The sequence below is a fragment of the Eleutherodactylus coqui genome, chromosome 6 (assembly GCF_035609145.1).
Source record: "Eleutherodactylus coqui strain aEleCoq1 chromosome 6, aEleCoq1.hap1, whole genome shotgun sequence".
NCBI lineage: Eukaryota > Metazoa > Chordata > Amphibia > Anura > Eleutherodactylidae > Eleutherodactylus > Eleutherodactylus coqui.
In genome coordinates, this window is record NC_089842.1 from 71,031,795 (window position 1) to 71,054,098 (window position 22,304).

General features: G+C 42.8%; 1 protein-coding gene across 1 annotated transcript in view; it reads left to right on the forward strand.

Annotated features, from left to right (window-relative positions):
• The first annotated feature begins 8,619 nt into the window (after nucleotides 1-8,619).
• The window catches only part of LAYN (layilin), a 40,664-nt gene continuing 26,979 nt past the window's right edge, over nucleotides 8,620-22,304 (forward strand). Inside the window, exons 1-2 of the mRNA XM_066606966.1 lie at nucleotides 8,620-10,012; nucleotides 18,715-19,012. Coding sequence (XP_066463063.1) covers nucleotides 9,934-10,012; nucleotides 18,715-19,012 — 377 coding nt within the window. The 5' untranslated portion in view covers nucleotides 8,620-9,933. The remainder of the gene's footprint in view (nucleotides 10,013-18,714; nucleotides 19,013-22,304) is intronic.

Below are 22,304 nucleotides of genomic sequence, written 5' to 3' on the forward strand. Positions count from 1 at the left end.
TCTGTAGCCCCAGTAGTAATAGTGCCCCCGTAACTGACCCCAGTGATAATCGTGGCCCCAGTCATAACAGTATTAACTTGTTTGCCCCAGTTAATAGCCCTTAGTGCACAACTGGCCAGGCAGCAACCCAACACCATCAAGCTTTTAACTCATTCCATTTGCGGCCCCCATGGTGACCACTGCTGCTGTTGGAATCAGACTGTGACCTATGACCTTTCCTCCCTGCATGGTCTCAGCAGTCAGATTTCCACCAGTAATCCCCTATCCTGTCAATAATTCCTGGAACAACCCCTTTGAGTTATGGTAATCATCTCTACCATGTGAGCATGTTCTATCAATCTCAAAAAATGATACCTTACTCAGATCTCCTCCATGGTTGGTTGTTTGCAGATGCAGTTCACTTCTGCAGTGGCACAGAGGAAATATGTGACCATGTGCTGCTCATCCTAACCTCTTTTAATGAAGGGGTTATCCAGCTGGAACTTCCCCTTTAAAAACGAAATAAAAGATTTCGGGTTTGTGATGATGATACTACAAATGTAGAGAAATCTCTCTGGTCACTAAACCATTCCACATAGAACAATGCCATCAACAATTGCATTATATAGGAGAAGTTTTAAGAAATACACTTTTTCTGTTGCAGTTTAATAGCAGGTCCAGAATACTGTAAATGGCTGCTGAGATCTCCTCTGCGGCTCCCTGGTGAGTGCTCAGCCTCTCTCTTTCTATTTCCTGATATCTTTCTTTCATATATGTCCTTTTGTGACTTTCTCTCTTCTGTGGATGCGTTTCCGCATAATGATTTATTTTCTCACTTGTTTCGACAACTTGTCCTTTCCCTCGGTTCTAACCATCCCAGTGTTATTGACTTTTCAGGGCCTCGCTGCCTGCCTGAACTTTGCAGGGCATCCTCATATTGTAACTTTTCACCTTCAGTGTCCATCTAGATGTGCTGTATTTCCTCTGACTCTAAAGATGGAATCATAGATGCATGTTTTTTCAGCAGTTTGTGATTAATGTTTTCCTTCACCAAAACGAAGAGTAGATCCGAAAAGAGGAAAGATAAATAAAACAGACGAACCACTCCTGTGTTTGGCTTTAAAATACTGTGCTAAAGACTGACACAAAAACTACATTTTAATCTAAAGGTAACTCTACTCAGAGCTAGAAATGTAATTCTAAGGTGGAGGCTAGTAAAATATATATATTTTTTTATACTATTCACATTCTGTATTTTAACAGTTCCCTTCTAAGGCTGCCTGCAGATGGCCGGGTCGGATTCGGCTGCGAGAATTCTCACACCGGGACCCAACCTGAGCGTCTGCAGAGAGCAGCGTGACACTCACCTGCTCCCGCGGCCCCGACTCTTTCTTATGCCAGCTGCTGGGCAGCCGGCGCATGCGCAGAGCGGAGTCGGCGGCCGGTGAGTGACATTTCTGTGCGGAGCTCTGCGAGCACCGCACAGAAATAGGGCATGCCGCGGTTTGTTTGCCGCATGAGTTTTCGCACGGCCAAATCACGGCCGTCTGCATAGGATTGCATTTGTTAACGCAATCCTATGGCAGCTTCCAGGAGCAGAAATCCCGCCAGGGAATTTCCGCCCGTCTGCAGGCAGCCTAAGAGTTAGGGTTAACAGGAACCTCTGCCTTGGAGGTTTACATCCACACTGATCGGCACAAAAAAAGAGCCCATAGTAGTTATTTGTGTCCAATATAGATAGACATTTGGCTGATTGCTAATGTGTTCAGAAGATATTTGCTGGGTAATTGGCATAATATGTTAGGACCCTCTTTGTTATTCATGCACACAGATGTTATATATTTTCTAGATGTATTTCCACTAAATTGTAACAACATCCGCTGGAAAGTAACCCTCAGGATTTACAACAGAAACCAAATAGAGTAACAGCTAAACAGTGCAAGAAATATAGATCTGAAGCACATAACACAAATGCAACTAGTTATTCCCCCATTGACAACAGGGTTGAGAAAGAGGGTGATGGTAAATAAATGATGATGATGCTAATGATAAACATAAAACTGGCAGTGGAGACAGGAACAGATAGTATGGAACCCAAGTAACAATCAGTGAAATGTTGACCCTAACACTGGCACTTTCTACAACTCTCCCTAATCTCTAACTGACACTGCCCATCATCACCGGACCGCACTGTTAGTAAACAGCCACAAGTTGTTTCTATGGATGATCCTGTCTGAAATACTATCCCTGAAAACAGGAGGGAAGCTAAAGAAGAAAATACTGGAATGACCCAAGGCAGACAGAAACTAACAAGGAAAGATTAGACAAACGCTAAACTATAAAACACAGAATGGACTCGAAAACCGGAGAGCAAAACACACTGACTGAACACACTAAAGGCCCTGTCGTTTGGATGACTGCACGAGCGCTGACATCATCGCTAAGGTCGTCGGCGCTCATGCAGAGCATTCAAACAGAAAGACTCGCTGGCTTCTGGTCCGCTTCTCGCTCAGCGCTTCCCCCTCTTATGGGAAGTGCTGAGCAGGGAGCATTTACATGGAACGACAAGCCAGCGAGCTAATGAGGTTTTTTAAGTTGATTGAAAAGTCAGCTTGAACAACCGCTAGCGACAACTGAGCAAATTTTTTTCGCATTCACACTGAATTCACACATGCATTTGTGTGTTTGAATGAATTTTGAGTAATAATCATTATGTGTAAATGGGTCTAAGGCAAGACTGAAGTAGCACTAGATACCAGGAATGAGAACAAGAGATCATGGATAGAAGACATGTTGTAACAGCTATGAACAGCACTATGTTGCGGAAGCCTAAAGTACTTATAAAGAGCCTAACCAGTAAGACTCTCCTCTTTACAAGGAGGCTGAGCAGTGTAGGCAGCTGGTCCCCTTCAATGGGTCATAGCAACTGCCACAACATCAGCTTAAGGGCACTTGCCTACGAGCGTATATCGGCCGGCCGTTTTCATGGCTGGATCACATGGCCGTATTCCTAAGCTACAAAAGCGCCAGGCCAATATAGGGCTGAGCATTTTTACGTCGGGCCCAAAAGACTGTCCTGGAACTATCTTTTGGGCCGGAATACATGGCTGCTAAACTCCCTCCCTCTGCCCTCCTCCCCCCCGTGCAGGCTCACCTTTGCTCTCCTTCCTGCTGGCTCTTTGCAATGGAAGGGGGCGGGACTGGGGCGGAGCTAGGTGCCAGCCAGTCCCGCCTCCTCCCATTGCTGGCTGCGGACAAGATTCGGAAAGTGTGTGGAGCAAAGCTCCGCCATCTCCCCGCCCCTTGTCCATAGCCATCAATGGGAGGAGACGGGACGGTGCTTAGCTCCGACCCTCCCATTGCAAAGACCTAGCGAGGATGAGAGCAGAGGTGAGCCTGCGATGGGGAGGGAGGGGAAAGCAGCAACGGCATGGTAGTCTCGGCGTATATGCGCCGGGATCCATGCCGTCTGAACGGGTGCACAAACATTTGATTTGTGCGCCTGTTCACCAGATTTATTTCTCCCAACATAGCTTATATCGACCAGCCGATATACGCTCATAGGAAAGAGCCCTAAAAAGCAGAAGCTAACAATGCAGCAGGATTTATCCTGCTGGCCGTAATACAAATTCATGCATCAACTATCCATCTGCTCTATTCTTTATACACTTTTGGAAGTGCACAGAACACTTAAAAATGTTTTGAAAGTTTGTACTAAGACTAGAACCAGTACATCTAGCACCTGCCATCAGGGTTATTCAGATCATCTTGACCATTCTGGATCAGAAACTACCTGATAAATACCTATTTTGTTAATAACATAAATAGTTTTCTACAGTATAGTATTTACAACACAGGATGATTTCATGTTTCTCACATGTTGGAGTGAACAACTGGGTTTAGAAGTGGATGTAAATAATCACTTTCTGATAATACAAAATATATATATGACTTTCTTAATATATTGTTAGTGTACATGTATAACAAAATAACACATCCCACTATTAGCACATCCCCTAAATCTGACTGCAGTTTACTGCTCCCTCTTTAAATAGTATTTATTGTTTGTTTTCATTTTTATTTCCTATTGTCCGTGTGACAAAAAGAAGCCTCCACAGCAGGATTTCCTTTCACGTCAAGCTGCTTGGAAGAGTAAACGAACTGGACAGCGGTCAGGAAATTCTGAGCATCAGTCTTTCTTCACCACATATATAGATGTAGCGAAATGTAACCAAATGCCGACAAGTTATCCTATCAGAACACAACAAAAGCCATTGTAAGAGCAAGAATCAGTTCTGGGATGCAGTTTATGTAATGCATCATGTGTCAAGTTAAAGTTTGCTACACCTTTACATGAAAACATAACCAGCAGTAAGAAGTCTAGAAGATGATACAGCCGAGAATCCGGCTAATATAGTGTGAAGAAACATAAGTATTAAATAATATAGAAATTTCTAATGTTATAAACTTATATCTTTAACCCCTTAACAGCTCTTACGTTCTTTGGATAGCACGGCCTCTGAAACTGAGCATGTGGCACCCTGCAGCTGAAGCTGGCTATGGCCAATAGCTGATCGCATACTGCAACAGCAGGGATCAATAAAAACAACAATTCCCGCTGTTAACCCCTTACATCCTGCTATCTATGTACATCATGACATGTAAAGGGTGCACAGAGGGAGCCGACTCCCGCTGTGACGTCGTTGGTGGTCCGCGATTACATTCTATCCAAGCCAAAAACCTACTGCACACCGATGGGGGCAATCCCACCGAAACCGCTGTCTGTGCATGGTTATGTTTTTCACCTGGAGAACACTCTTGCTTTGGCTCATAATTCCCAGTCTGGGCGAGAATGTATGTAAGTGGGTAAGTAACTGACTCAATAATAGAAAGCAGAGAGTGGTCCGAGGCAGCATACAGTGATGCAATAACATCTGTGCTTTATTCCTCCATATGAATAGCTGCAATGTTTCGACCTGCACACAGTTCTTTGTTAAGCACAATGCTTGACAAAGACCTGTGTGCCGGTCGAAATGTTGTGCAGTATCAGGCAGCTGCTGCGAAAGCAAAAAGGATTATAGGGTGCATCAAAAGAGGTCTAGAGCATTGTTGTACCGCTTTACAAGTCACTGCTCAGACCACACATGGAATATTGTGGACAGTTTTGGGCACCGCTACTCAAGAAGGACATATTGGAGCTTGAGCGGGTACAAAGGTGCGCAACTAGAGTAATAAACGGAATAAGAGGACTACAATACCCAGAGAGGTTATCAATATTGAGAATATTTAGTTTAGAAAAAAGATGGCTGGGAAGCGACGTAATAACTATGTATGAATATATCAGGGGACAATCCAGAGATCTCCCCCCCTCATCTGTTTATACGTAGAACTGTGACTATAACAAGGGGGCGCCCTCTACATCTAGAGGAAAGAAGCTTACCACACTGACATAGAAGGGGGTTCTTTACTGTAAGAGCAGTGAAACTTTTTTGAGCATTAGAATATTATATGTTATAGTCATTAATAACTTCAGAAGAGCTGTTGATACAGGGAATGTTATGAGTACCAGATTGGAGTCAGGAAGGAATTCTTTCCCTTAAATGGAGAAAATTAACATCTACTTCATATTGGAGTTTTTTTTGCCTTCCTCTGGATCAACATGGAGTAGGGGCTAATAGGCTGAACTAGATGGATATATATCTTGTTTTGGCCTTACATACTATGCTATGTTATTATATTGTTACAAGGCTTGTTAAGAGATCTGACCGACTTTCAGGAATGCTGCCTTCCAATAGGTGGCACTGTAGAGGCATTGTTCCATCTTGCCATTTGTATGTTAGAAGAAAGTGTGTCATGGAGAGTATCCGATTTCATTAGGGCCAAAAGGGACTCCCCGAAGTATTAACATATGTAAATAAATATTATCTTTGATTTTTCTTTCTCAAGTGTCCAATTCTGGTTCTTTTGGTAGTAAAGTGCATGTGACCATCTCTGTTACTGCTATTACCGCTTTGTTCTTCTGATTGGCTGATGGGATATGCTGATCTGTTCAGGTGGGATCAGCTCAATTGATACTATACACGTTTGCAGGTTTCACACCATCCAATGCTTGTTTCAGTTCTTCTCTACTGGGTCCATGTCAAGACTTTGACCGCAAAATGTTGTTTCTCCTCAGCCATTCACATGTAGACTTCTGTGTTTTGGGTCATAGTCATGCTGCACTAATTAGTGTGAGATGAATGTTACTCTTGGCAGTGATTTCCTTCTTCCTAATTTTCTATGAATCACATTTATAACCATTTTCTTTTGTAGTCTTGAATGATGAGAGAGGCCTTCAGTTCTTTGAATGTTCTGGGATTTTATGACTTCCTGGATGAGTTGTCACTGAACCCTTGGATTGTTTTTGGAAACAGTCCCCTTTGGGAACACTCTCACAACTGTTCTAGGTTATTGCCATTTGTCTCTCGCTGCGGTTTGATGGAGAGGGCTTTGTGAACCTTTTCTGGCTGATGCATTTCATTTTTTTCTCATCAATTTTGGAAATTTTCTTACATTTCTAATAGAAACAATGATAATTGCTTTACTCTTATGATAACTTTAACATTCAGAGTGAGAAATTTTCAGTAATAAGGGATATCTAAAAGGGGAACAGATATGGGGGAGGGGGGGTTGTAATTCCACGAAGTAAGCCCACTTACCATCGTTGTGTACAACCCCTAAATCAGTAGTGCCCAAATGCAAGATCATGATCTACCGAGGCAATTTTGGAATTAGGCAACCAGTCTTTTCTTCTGATTGATCGTACAAAGAAAGGGGAGAACTGCATCCTCATAGGTTGGCCTGTCACCTCCCTTTTTCATTAAAATGGTCAATGGCATATTATATAAGGGTGTGTGAGACTCAGTCACTGCCATTAGCCAGTGTGGGTCTCAAATACCCAATGTATACTGAAAGCCCACTTTATTAGAGATACTGTCCCTCTGACAAATGGAGCTTTCCTGTATGGAAATTAGATCCATGACCGCGGGGTGCAGCATAAAATCATGTGATTTATTTTTTTTTTTCTTTGTGGATCATTTTAAGGTGAATCTACATTAGATGGGAAAACACAGCGATCAGAGAGGCCTGGTCATCGGCGCTAGACTAGCCGGGCCAGGATTTTAACAGAAAGACGAGACTCCAGTGGGCATAAAAATTGGATCACTAAGTAGTAGTGGAAAGACATTGCCTAGTCAGATAACTCCAGATTTCAGTTGCACCATGCTGATAGGAGGGGCAGAATTTGGCGTAAGCAGCATGAATTGATGACCCTTCCTGTCAAATGTCAACCCTTCAGGTTGGTGGAGGTGGAGTAATGATGTGGGGTATGTAGTTTTGGCACACTCTGGGTCCTCTAATACCTGTGGATGGATGCCACGACAAATTACTGCGCTTTTGAAAGTCAAAGAAGGCCCAAGATGTTACTACATGGATGTCTCTATTAAAGTAGCCGTTCAGTGTATACACAAAGAAGGGGAAGCAGCTGCAGCACTTATGATTGAGAAGAAGACATGGCTGTGGTGAAGGCTCGCTAAGGAATTATTACTTTTAAGGAAGGGGTATATAAAAAAGGAGCATGCAAAAAAATTGTAGTCACAGCCCCTGGTCCCCCAACAGATCACTTAACTCAGGCAGCTTCCTGTCCAGCACTGCAGCCCCGGTCCCCATGGCCCAGAACCCATAAGAAGCAGCAGGTGGTCACATGCCGTATATTGTACATGCCCACTCTGGCAATGTACATGTAACTGGCTAGGCGGTCTCTTGCACAATGAAAGGCATGTAACTACTTGCCATGTCTTCCGAGTCCCGAGCGGCAGATATCGGGGATGCAGCGCTGGACGGGGAACCACCAGGATAGGTGATAGGTAAGTATTAAATTTTTCTTAATTATAAGCCGATTTAACTTTTTTAATGTCCCGGACAACCCCTTTTAATGTGTGCCACTAACAGCTTATTTACACATGCGATTTTCACATCCATGTACTATCCAGGTCCACAACAGGCGACATAAGGACAGCACACGGACCCATATCAGTCAATAGGGCTACTGCGGACATTTCTTTGTTTTATATGGACTGATGATCAATGTAAAAAGAAAAAAATCGCAGCGTGTCCTATTCAGGTCCAACTTGTCAGACATCAGTACCCCATTAGTGTGCAAAATATAGTGCCCGCACATCACATCTGTATGCATTCCATTTTTCACGTATCGCTGCTAAGCAATGTTAAAAAAAAGTGGGGCTTACAGAATAAAAAAACAGACGGATGTAACACGGACATGCGCAGATTAAAATCGGTCCGCTTTTCACAGATCAAAATCGGACAGGCTGTTCTGACATCTAATTTAGACGATCTTAATATATGCGATCTGTCTAAAATAGGGGGATTTCTGCTTTAAGAAGTTCTGCCTGTTGAAATGTCTTGAACGGACTCCATGAATAGTTTCTTTCACTACTCCATCTCGCAAGTTTATAAAAAAGCCGGATCATCTGCGCTTGCACTGCTTTCTGGCTCCACTCATCTCTCTGCAGCAGGGGAAAAAGGAAATAGTGTTCAGGCTTATGAATACTCGGCCAAAAGGAGGATTGCAGGGAGCAGAGACATCCAGCGGGTCTTCCAGCTCCCCACCACAACTCTGCATGAGACCTCCTGACCAGACGCACTGGGCCAAGCTGCTAACTTCTTACAAGAAGCGTGGGCTCCTCGCACCTTGGAAAGCTTCAGGTTTCTGGACATTTTTGCTGAGTAAGTTTTCCATAAAGAAAGTAGGAGAGAAAAGTTAACGGCCTTTCTGAGCGCCGAGGCTTTCTGCTGACACAGCCCAGCGCAGGAAGAAAAATGTGCATTTTTTGTAAATGTTAAGGAGGCCCGAAGAATCAATAACTGTCTTAATACAGGAGCAGCAGCCTGAAGATTTATCCTTTCTTTTCTAAGGATGTGATGATTTAATGACTAGCGGCTTATTAGAAGGGGCAGAAAAATATATCAGCAGCGTCTCAGAATATCTTATTATAGCATTACTAGAAAGAGCTCCATAGGATTAACTGTTCTGCAGTAATTAGAGAAATCATGCGGAACTACAAATGTAGCAGAACTGTTTAATTTGTGCATCCTGATATGATGAAATAAACCCATGCCTACAAGTTCAGCTCTGCTACATCTGTATATTGTTGTGCTTTTTCCATAGAAAACAGGAATTGTTGCACCATTTATACATTTTCTACATCAATTCATCAGCAAATTAATATTTTGGCCATCATCATTTGCCTAATTTCCAGTAACGTCTCCAGATATTAGCCCCATCTTCCAGAATCAATAGTCTAACTATTGATTACTATGATAGAATCAATAATTTCCGTCCCGGAATTGGGTTCTTAGATTAATAATATTCCATCTGTTCTGAGATTAAAAAGTTGGACTTGAATTTCTCTACCGTATATATTATCATCCTGGAAGCAGAAATCACCTGTAGTGAAAGGCAGCTGAGTTATCGAGATATTTAGTGCATGTCAGCTACTCCTAGAAGCTGCTGGTAATCAGAATCAATCCGGAAGGTTTTAAGAAGTCACTGCTTTCAAGTAATTAAAATGACAATGCTCAGCTATGGGACTCCTGACAAGTTCTTACTCTAATGAAGCAGACATCAAGCAGCTCTCTGGATTGGTTTGGCTGAGGCTGGATCCTGCCCCTCCAGCAATGTGTCACATAGACTTGTATTGATCACCGTACAGCGGAATTTCTTTTCGCTCAGGAGTGTGAAGCGGGCAGAGCTCTGCAGACCACCGCTTCAGGGCAAGGATCCCCAGAGGATGAGCGGGCTCTGCTGCACATCTGGACTCTCTGAACACCAGCATTCTGCACCTGCTTCTTCTGCGCACCTTCTATACAGAACCTCCAATACAAGTTAGCATTGAAATGATGGATCTTCTCAGAGCGCTTGTCAGCATTGTCTTCATCTATTTCCACTCCTGTAGAGGAACAAGGCTGCAGAGTGGTGAGTACAATCAGGAAGAATATTTTATTGTCAAGGACTGATCATACAACAGATATGACTATATCATATACAGCCTCACAGCTACAAAATGAATGTTCTGTATTTTACTACACTTTCTAGTATATTTTACTCATGTACTGCTACAGATTCCTAGAGTTGGGGACAGCTTATTGCTGAGACTTCTATCGTACTTTGCAGTTTTATTCAGTTATCCATGTATTCCTGTAATTATACAGCAAGCTTTGAGATATATATAATGTGTGTGTGTGTGTGTGTGTGTGTGCGCGCGCGCGCGTATCACGTCTGCTTTTTTTTTTTAGGAAGTTGCACTGAACGTCATCAAATTTTGGAAGTATTTATGGATCTTTTTTTGTGTGTATGGCTACGAATGCTATCTATCTACCTATCTGGTTTCTATATCATGTATGAAATTGTAGTGTCCAGGTAAACAGCATAAAAAATGTTTCTATCTATCTAGCTATCTCTTAAAGAACAGTCATTAAGCCCAAAGAAAATCTCCCAATACTGGTACAATCTATTTGTGTAACTCTTATTTATGCATCCAACTCCTATAGGTCAATCCATCCATCGATCCGTCCCATATTCTTTCTAACTCCTATCTATATATTGATCGATCCTATAAAGAACACAAGAAATCTTCCAATACAAATGCAATCTATTGGTGTAAATTCTATTTATCTATCTAAAATCTATTCATCCAACTCCTGTTAATTAATCTATCCATCCATTCACATTCGCCTATCTATCTATCTATCTATCTATCTATCTATCTATCTATCTATCTATCTATCTATCTATCCCATATCTATCTATCTATCTATCTATTTATCTCATATCTATCTATCTATCTCATATCTATCTATCTATCTATCTATCTATCTATCTATCTATCTATCTATCTATCTCATTATCTATCTATCTATCTATCTATCTATCTCATATCTATCTATCTATCTATCTATCTATCTATCACCTATCTATCTATCTATCTATCTATCTCATATCTATCTATCTATCTATCTATCTATCTCATTATCTATCTATCTATCTATCTCATATCTATCTATCTATCTATCTATCTATCTATCTATCTATCTATCTATCTCATATCTATCTATCTATCTATCTATCTCATATCTATCTATCTATCTATCTATCTATCTATCTATCTATCTATCTATCTATCTCACGGAACGATTACCATTCAAATAATCATTGAATCATGTGTAAATTAATGATAAGCGTTTATTGTAAACACTCCCAACAATTGAATGATGAACAATAATTAGTTTGTTTATTGTTCGTCATTCCTTTTCTGCAAGCGTAAAAATCATCATTTGCCAGTCATTTCTTGTAAAAGGCGATCATTTAGTCATTTGCAGACCATTCCGAGGCATTTTCAGAACCCCCTAACAGACCAACCAGTAGGTATAATGAAAACAAAGATCTGGTACCGTGTTAGCCAGTAGAGCAAAATGTTCCATTTTTGTACGGTACATTCTGGTATTCTGGTATCCAGTGGCACAGCTATTGGGTTCGCAGGACCCCCGAATTGCCACATTAATATGTCTGCTGTGTCTGCTTTTGCCCACCCAGCATTGCTATCAAAGCGCTAATTTTGTGTCACCGCGCTCAGTCACCTAACCTGGCAGTGTCAGAGCCCGAATCCTGGTCTACCTACAGCAGAATGCAGAGAAGTCAGTCTCTGAGACTGTTGGGTTAGGTGAGTACATGGCAGTGAGAGAAAGTTTGAGTTCCTTCCTGTCACTGTCACTCAGTCATCTAACCCTGCAGGGCTGCAGACCACGGATGAAGAGTTGGGCTCTGACACTTCTGGGTTAGATGACTGAGCGTAATGCATGAAATTAGTGTTTGATAGAAAAGCTGGGTGGCTAGCGCACCTAAAATAGGGTAAAGGGCCATCCTTGGGGGCCACAATTGGAGGAACTATTACTAAAGAGACCACTTTCGAGGACTATATTACTATAAGTGGCCATATTTGGGGACATTAGTATTGTGTGGTGGCACTATAATCACTATTAGGAAGTGTTTAAACATTGTGAATTTTGGTGTGGATCCACAGCAAGATCTGCAGCAGATTTTGTGGGAATTTGCACCAAACCCAAGTCTAAATTTACAGCATTTGATCAGCAGCAGATTTTGATGCATTTTTTGCTGCAGAATTTCCACTATGGTAATTCCACACCATTTCCGCCTCGTGTGACCATTCTCTTAAAGGGATTCTCTGAAGTATAATTTTTTTTTGCCTTGATGCTCTCCATGTCTGCAAATAATAAAATATGCTATACTCCCCTTTTTCAGCTCCAATCCCACCAGTGGCTTCGTGTTTACAGGCTGCAGTCAGCCTGTGTTAAAACGCTTCTGCGATTGGCTGCAGCAGGCAGTGATGTCCCGTACGCAGGCTATCCGCAACCTGTAAATGTTGTGTCATACGGGATATCAGAGCTGCTGGCAGCGGACATGTAGGGAGCCGGGAGTGGTAAGTATAGCGTATGGCAGGGGCGTAACTATAGGGGATACAGGGGATGCGGCTGCATCGGGGCTCAGGAGCCTTAGGGGGACCATAAGGCCTCTCTTCCCCATATAGGGAGCCCAGTACTATGAATAAAGCATTATAGTCAGGGGCCATGTTACCGATTTCACATTGGGGCCCAAAAGCTTCAAGTTACGCCTCTGGCATATGGTATTATTTTCAGGCACGGAGAACATTAGTTAAAAAAATATATAACTCATACAATCTATTTAATATTATACTATTGTTCACTTACAGTGTAGTGATACAATTCAGCAACTGTATGGTGGCATTATCTGGTCACGGCTTGGTGGTGTTTTCTTCTCCGAGTTTTTTGCTATTATTTAGTCACGGTATGCAGTTAATAAACAGTCACAGTATGGCAATGTTATCTTGCCACGGTAGGGTGGTAATATGCAGCACATGGGTGGGGCCCCAGCTGAGTTTTGCACCCGGGCCTACGACTCTCTAGCAATGCCCTAAGACCAACAATGGACTGAACAAGATATGATGAAAAAATGCCGAAAACATTTTAACACTTATCTGCACGTGTGAACAGACGTCATTTGAATTCAAGTGACTTGTTCATGTTTTCCAATGACTAATTGCTCCTTTGTAAAAGAACCTTAATTCCTGTTTTATCTCTCCAACTTCAATCCATCCAACTCCGATCATTTGATCTATCTATCTATCTATCCATTTCCACTGTGGCTTCTCTCCTCTCTATGGGGAGAAATTTCTGCAGCGGAATACAGGCAGATAAGACGCTTCAAACCTGCGACGACTGGCGCGAGTTTTGAAGCTGCCTCTCCGCTGTGGAAATCTCACGGAATTTCCGTGCGGTCCTGCTGCAGACATTCCATGAGATTTCTGCTGGATTTACACCTGTTTGAACCCAGCCTTCGAGCATTCTTTTCCCTGGAGGGCTGTCAGCATGAGCCATAAAACCCCCCACTAATTTCAATGCAAGGCCAGCAACGCTTTACTATGTAAGATGGAACAATACCTCGACAGCGCCACCTATTGAATGGTAGCATTCCTTCGAATCAATGTCCAGCCAAGCCAGATTCCATACACAGACAGCTGTTTCGGGGTGTTTACCCCTCATCAATATCCAGTAGGATTCTGGCTTGGCTGGTGAGAATCCTACTGCACACTGATGAGGGGCAAACACCCCGAAACAGCTGTCTGTGTATGGAATCTGGCTTGGTTTTTAATTTCCTTTAAGGAGTGACAATACCCCTCCCTCTACTACGTTGATTGAAATGGTGTACAAATATGTAGTGAATTCGCAGGCTTCCTGCATATTTGCACGGGCCCATTCACTTCAATGGCCTATTGCAGTGTGTAATACGCACCAAAAAAGGTTGTGCCGCATATTTTTCTACAAGATCGCAAATCGCGTGAAAATATACTCTCATGTGAACAAACTCATTGAAATCAATGTTTTCTATTACTGTGTATTATGCATGCAAAAATTGCGCACGTAATATGCTGCACAAATACACTTGTGTGAGCAAGCCATTACTATACATTATTACAACCATAGGGTTGATGTGGCCCTCAGTGAAAATGAGTTTGACCCCCCTGATCCAAAGGGAACCCACAATCTAAACTGTGTTATCCCTACAAGACTGGCCAGTGAAACGCTTCCATCATGACACAGTATATTCAGGCAGTGGCTTTTCACTGCTGAAAGGATCTTTTATTCATCTGCTGAACTCTTGCCCTTGAAGAAATGGATTAATAAAATGTGTTTCCTGTCTCATGGTCTGAAAATATGTATATAATGTTCTGAAAAATATCTTTGGGTCTTTATAAGGCTTAGATCGTCCTTCTACTTATAAAGGAGCTAAACATCTCATGGTATAGAATACTGGGGCATTTACATAAGCAGACTGAACTGTAGTTTAAAGGGGTATTCCGGGACATCTACTATTAATGACCTATCCTCGGGATTAGTCGTCAGTAGTTTTTCAGTGGGGGTCTGCTGCTCGGGATCCCCGATCAGCTGAAACTCCGGACCGCTGTCAGTACAGACCTCGTCATTGGTGGGCAGTGCCACAAGTGTAATAGACGGCTTGACTCCCATTGAAACCGATGGGAGTGCTGCCTCCGATTACACTTCCAGCTGTGATGGTAGTGAGGAGCCAGACGTGCAATAAGAGGCATTGCTTGCATGGATTTCAATGGGAGTTAAGCTGGCTATTACACTTTCAGCCACCGATGACAAGGTTCAGCACACTGCACTGACATTCGGCCAGATGAGCAGTTGATCGGCAGGGATCCCGAGCGGCCGACTAACAGAATCATTTAGAGCAGACGTTAAGAATAGAGATGAGTGAACGTACTCGGTAAGGGCGATTTCGCAATCGAGCACCGCGATTTTCGAGTACTTCACTGCTCGGGTGAAAAGATTCGGGGGGGTGCTGTGGGTGAGCGGGGGGTTGCAGAGGGGAGTGGGGGGGAGAGGGAGAGAGAGAGAGCTCCACCACACCACGCCACGCCCCTCGGCGCCCCCTGAATCTTTTTACCCGAGTAGTGAAGTACTCGAAAATCGCGGTGCTCGATTGCGAAATCGGCCTTACCGAGTACGTTCACTCATCTCTAGTTAAGAACCTTTTTGACACAGTGTGCTGTCTCTCTGGAAATTCTCCGAAGTGTCAAGCTACCAAAAAATTTGAACATGAAATGATAATGTGAAGCAAAAGTCAGGACCCCCATAAGGTTACGTTCACGAGGGAAGTAAATGTTGCTGATTCTCTTCCGGAATTTTGCATAGAAAATCCGCAGGGGATTAGTTGTAGCAAAGTAGATGAGATCTGAACAATTCTCATTCACACACTGGGGAAATATTTTCTGCAAGGAAATTGCCCTGCAAAGTGGATTTTTAAATCCACAACTTGTACATTCATGACACAGATCGATTGTGGATTTGCTGTGGATTTTCCCCATCGAATTCAATTGGCAAGCCAAATCTGCTACGACTTCCACATGTAGCCAAAATGTGGAAAAATGAGTGTGCTGCATATTTTCAATGTAGATTTCAGCCCTTCAATGTATAGCTGTGAAATCTGCAGTAAGTTTCAGTACAATCTGTATGCCGATTTTGCTGTGGATTTTGCTACAAGAGTCACAGTAGAACAACTCCCCTGTATGTGGCTGCACCATAAGGCTATGTTCACAAGAGGCAGATTTTCTGTGCAGACCCTCCACACGGAAATTCTACAGCATTTACAATAGCAGCAAAGTGGAAGAGATTTTCAAAATCTTATCCGCATGCTGCAGAAATAATCCGCACAAAATCTGTACCTGAAATTGACATGCGGTGTGGATTTTCAATTCAGAGAATGTCAATTATACAGCAGAAATACTGTGCGGATTCCTCCTCTTCGAATGAGGCGGTGATTTCCACACCAAATCCGCAGCAAATTTCACCCTGTGTGAATATAGCCTAAGCTTGACATCTACAGGGCCTGCATAACAGTGCATGTACGGTCCCTTCCCAACAGCTAAAGCCTCCAGTGACTGAAAGCCAACTAACTCCAAAAGTTATGGTAACATCCCCATTGTATCTAAAAAAAACAAAAAACTTAAGATCTTTGCAAATCATCTTCATTAAAAATTTCCTATCATTTTGTTCCTACAACTCCTATACAGGCCTATATGTTTCCATGGTAACAGACAACAAATAAACTCATGTAGTCTGATCCTGCAGTCACACTGTCTTCCATCTGTCCTCTACTGTCTTATTTGGCAGGCTAGTTGGAAGTAGAGGACAGATAAGAAAGTGACCCCAGGATCAGACTGCACAGGGTTCGTTTGTTGTCTGTTTCCGTGGAGACACATAGGAATTGTAGAAACAAAACTATAAGAAATTTACTTTGTACAAGTGTACCTAAAAGAATTGATGCTCCTTTGAAGACAAAGGGCGGTCACACCAAATACTGATTTGATTTAGAATGTTCTTACTGTAGTGATCAGGCTTGGTATTACAGGCAAAGATCCAATTGGGGTGAATAGGAACTTTGCCGTAATGCCGAGCCTGCCCACTGCAGTGAGAACGGAGCTGTCTGCTTCATGCAGAAGTCAGCTCACTGCATGAATATCTGTTCTACAGGGATCCCAGGCGGTAGATCCTCACTGATCTTCTATTGATACCTATCCGAAATCTACAACTGGATAACCCCTTTAATAATTAAGCATACTGTTTAAAGCACATGAAGCAACCAATTAATTCTGTGACGTTTTGTATAGAAATGAATATTTGTTAATAATATTACATGTTCTTTGTCTTACTGCATTCCATTAGTGGATGTAACACATAAACCAGGTAGGTATTTTTGCTATTTTTTATTTCTTTTTCCCATTTATTTATATACAGTCTGTTATTAGGGTACTCCTTGTCATGTGGTTCAATCCTTTCTAGAAGTGAAATAGTTAAAAATAAAGTACCACCTATAATTTCTTGCTTTTTAAAAGCAGATAATGCAGATCTATTCTACATTAGAACATATTCTATTTTTCTAAACTTTTCTTCTTTTCTGACTGTATATTTTTTAATCTATTGTCTGTACATAAGTATGAGGGTGGCCATCTTACCTGACCTGCAGATAACGGCATCTAAAGATGCTTTACAGTAGAAATCATGAACCATTCACACAATGAACAGGAGCTGATCCATTGACTTCTATGAGACCGTGTTGTGAGCATGCCTTTTGACTTGTGCAGGGAGGGGGAGGAGGTGAGCTGTGACCATCACCTATTGTGACTGTCATATCCTGTGTTATTTATATATAGGTGCCACTTTCAATCGCAATCCTGCCTGAGATGATATGGGGTGGCTGGTTAGGGCCCTTTTACACGGGACGAACTGTGGTGGTCAATGTGAAAAATGCAGGATTTAAGGATTTATTTTCAATTATAGATGGAGAAATTAAAAAAAACGGAAAAATTCTTAAAAATATGTTTAACATAAAAACTTGACTTCTACAATAGGTCATTTTCTATAGACTTTAAAGTGAAGCTCACCTTATGTTAGGCAACTGCTTATGTAGCAAAAGTAGATCCAAAATAGTTACACGCACACGTAGTCCCGGTAATGTGACTGCTGACACTGCACTGGGTTGAGGTGTGGTAGCTGATGGACTAAACAAGAGTCTTTCTATAGGCTATGGTAAGGCCTGACGGCACAGGTACAATAGCAAGATCTAGGCTGAAGGTCAGGGCAGGCGGCAAGCAAAAACAAAGTCCAAGGTTACAGAGCCGAGGTCAGAGAGCACAGAAGTCAGAATAGTCAGTCTGGCAAGGGTTAGAACAAGACTATACACAAACTGGAGCTTTATTACAAATGGTTGTAGTAGACCAATTGCTTAGGCATCTACTCTAGGAGGTAAATGCCTAGTATAGCAGGTGCAGGAATGTGATTGGAAGGGGACTACATTAGGGAGTGCACACTGACCCTTTAAGAGTGAGGGTGGGAGCACATGTGATCCCTACGGGCAGACACCAGGGATGTAGAAGATGACAGCATGGCATGCAGTATGGCGGCACTGAGTGACAGGTGAGGTAGGAGAGCGGTGGCAACACATTGTGACAATAATGATCTGTTCTTTTAAAGGGGTATTCCCATCTCAGCTAAGCACTGCTGTGTTGGAAATACCAGCTCATACGTTGCAGACGGGGTGGCAAGGAGTACGGAAACGCCAGAACTGGCTGTTCTACCACGTTTCTCTTACATCTATAGATGTGAATAGGAGTTATGGAAACGGTAAAGACACAGCCAGTTGTTAAGTGAGGACTTTGCTCTCAGATCCTCACCAATTTAATCTTGTAACGAACTACGCCTCCCAACATTTGGTTCTCAAATCACTTGACATTTCAACCCAACCTGTTCTGCCAAGGAATTCTGGCAAAACTGCAAATTTGCACAATATCTGCATTTTTAGAGTCCCTTTTGTGGGATAGGGCCATGAAAATTATGACTGTTGAGAGGCGCACTCTAACATGTGCTATTGACTTTTCAATCTTATCTACATAGTCAGAAGTAATAAAAAGTAACTAAAAACAGACACTAAAGTAAAACCTTGCGGTTCTCGATGTTCTAATGACACTGCAAGCATGTAAATGTATTCTCTCTATGTTATAGGACAAATTGTCTGCAGGCAAGGGTCACAGAAACCCTGTTATAAGATCATTTACTTCCATGATACATCAAGAAGATTGTCCTTCCAGGAAGCGCAGGATGAATGTAAAAGGGACGGTGGTCATCTGATAACTATAAAGTCTGAAGCAGAGCAGAAATTCATCCAGAAGCTCATCCAGAGTCTCACAGCTTCTGACGGGGATTTTTGGCTAGGCCTCCGGAGAACTGAAGATGAATCGCCAACTTCTAGTGACTGTCAGAGTCTGTACACATGGGTTGATGGCAGTAAACCAACATTTTGGTAAGTGGAAGTAAATGCCGTTCTGCTCTTTTCTATTTATCTTTTGGAAGTTCTAGTAGTAGTTGGCTACAATGAGATCTTGCAACTACATAGCTAAAGTCAAGTGTTGGACTAAGACTGACCGAACACATTAAGCTGAAGTAGAGGCATAACTTGAAGCTGCTGGGCCCCAATGCAAAACCCTTAACAGGGCCCCCAACTATAATGCTTTATTCATACTACTAGGTTCCCTATATGGAGAAGAGAATTCTTGTGTGCGCCCTAAGGCTCCTGGGCCTGGGTGAAACTGCATCCCCTATAGTTACAACCATAATGAAGCCACCAATATTGGCAAATCTGGCCAATCATCTATTACATATGGAGGCTTCCTGACTCTCCCCCGATGGCAGATGTAGGGGAAGATAAGGATTAGGCAGTTAGTTTTTTCAAGTGTCTAATGCCCATGCCCTGAGGCAAACTCGCATCTCTGACAGCTGTTTCTTCCCCACTCTGCATTCAGAACACGGCCGAGCCCACCTCGCATGTTTCTGGGGGTATCAGGTGAGATAGCAGTTGGCTGAACAAGCATCCGTCTGACAGCTATCTAATGTGTATGGGCAGCCTAAAGGCAAATTCTAAACCAGTTGTGGCCAAAACGTATTCTCTTTGAGGCCTTCATAACATGCTGTGTTGATTACCGCTGTACCAAATCCTTTACTAAATGTTAACAGGTTTGTTTGCATTTGATAATTTTTTTTTCATTGATTTAACCCTTTCCAATCCACTGCCTAACCTCTGAAGACATTATGATTTAAGGCTGTACAGCTCCGATGTTGGAAGACATCCATCGGGGTTCTCTTACTGTATATTGCCAGCCTCTCTGTCGTAGGAGCCTATCCAACGTGTCACCTCATGCAGTACTGGCTTTAGTCCGCATATAGCACCGTTGTATAACAGCTGAAAGAGAGTAAGCCCCCCTAGGAAAACCAGGATAGAAATTGGATTGCAAAGGGTTAAAGGGTCCAGGGAAAGTAATCTGATCACAAGTCCTGCTGCTGGAATACACTGCAATTAGCAGCAATCTGCAAGAAACCTTGGCAACAAATCTTTAATTCCCCTGCAGCGCCACTACAGAGGAATGAAGCATTATATGGTGTGTCCATTGAACACTATGGGCTCTCCATGCATTGCATGGATATGCTGGGTCCTCCAGAAAAAAAAAGGGGCACTTCTTGCAGTCGCTATCGGCTCCAGTTAGTTAGACTCTCTTCTATAATAAAAGTGTTAATGGGGTACTTGAAGTGGGCATTCTAAACCAGAGTCCCCCTTTAGGTGAGTTGTCAGACACCTTTGTTGTATGCTCAGCACTAGACATCTGCAAATTCAGTTAAAATACCAGAAACTCAAAGAAAAACTAACCATGAAGAACAAATAGCCCTATTCTAAGAGCTGCTTCTGCACAATTTCTAGCCTGAGGTAGCGCCAACAGTAAATGCCAGTCCTGCATGTGTTTAGGATGTGTGCCAGACCACAGCTGCATTACTATTAATGGAATAAGCCGAAGTGAACTCTATCAGAATGTATCTCAGCGACCAGAACAGGAATAGTGGGGATTTTCTAACAACTATTACCAGTAAGATGGAAGTACGGATCATTTATATGGTCTTAAATGACATTGAATTAACATTACTGGTTAATAGAATGCATTCTACTGTTTTACATTACGTGAGTGCGGTATCGGGCCCAAAAACTGGGCCTGATGTCATAATAATAATCTTTATTTATATAGCGCCAACATATTCCGCAGCGCTTACAAGACAGGGGGAACAGAAACAAAACTACAGTTACATGAAGTAATCAATTGATGGAAACAGTAGGGGTGAGGGTTCTGCTCCAACGAGCTTACATACTACAGGAATAGTGGGGGTGATACAGAAGGTATAGGGGCTGGGGATGTGCACGGTACGGGGAGATAGAGAGTGTGGGGTGCTATACATAGACAATGGTCAAAGTGAGCCGTATAGTGGCCGAATCGGTATGACTGCAGGGAGCAGTTGATAGTGGCTAGCAGGGATTGCAGTCAGTAGGTCAGGGAGCATGTTATCAGCCGGAGTACAGAGGGGTTTGGTTTAGGAGATATGGAAACACCAGTAGGTCTTGTTTTAGAGAGGACCTAGCATTGGAGACGGTGGACAGACAGTCGTGGTGTTCTGGAGGAATGTTGCTGTGATATCACAGGAGGAGGTGTATAACTGGGTGTCCTCAGCATAGAGATAATACTGAAAGCCAAATCTCCTGATGGTTTGTCCAATAGGAGCTGCGTAGATGGAGAAGAGGAGGGGGCAGCCTCACGCCACGTGCTAGGTGCATACGATGCGAGGTCTCCCCATTGCAAGTAATGGGAGAAACTCAGCGATTGTTCACTGTGGCTGAAAGCCGAAACTTCCGGCTACTTCCCCGGAGTGATGCGAAGCGGTTTTGTGATAAAAACGCCTCACATCCACGGGGAAATCACTCGCCCTTGTGAAGTTAGTCTTAAGCGCCCAACAGTCATCCCTTATGTCCCATGTACATCTAAACGACCGCATGAGCGTTGATGTCACCGCTAAGAACGTTAGTGCTCGTACAGAGCGTTTGGAAAGGTGGAGTTCACCGCTGGATCGCTGGCTTCTCGCTCAGCGCTTCGCCTTCATGTGAAGTATTGCACGGGGAGCGTTTACATGCAGCGACCAGCCCGCGATCCAGCAATGGTTTTCATGCTGACAGAAAGTCAGCGATAATGAGAAGTGAATTAATAGTAAACAATTTTTTTTAATTTACTCTGGACGATTTATCGCTCAATTTAATTAATTTGAACGAATTTAGAGCAATAATCATCCCGTGTAAATGGCACTTTAGTCTGCCTAATTTGCGGTATATCTGCTCCCCTAGTTATGAAGACATGGCTGAAGACACAAGAACTGTGCTTGACAGATGAACTTTCTTAAAGGGGTTTTACCAGAATTTCAAGTTATCTGCCAGAATAGGTGTTAACTTGCTGACCGGTCAGGGGTCTCACTGCTGAAACCCCCTGCTGATCTCAAAAACAGACCTCCTCTGTCCCGCTATGACTGAAGCACTGGCCATACCAGCACGGTCAGCGGTCCATTCATTTCAATAAGGCTGATGGAAATGCCCAAGCGGTTGCCCCTTGGGCATCTCGACAGTCCCATCGAATGTGAATGGAGTTCTGGTGCAAATAAGGGAGGTGGAACAATACCTTCACAGTGCCACCTACTGTAGGGCTGCTTTCCAATAGGTGGCACTGTGGAGG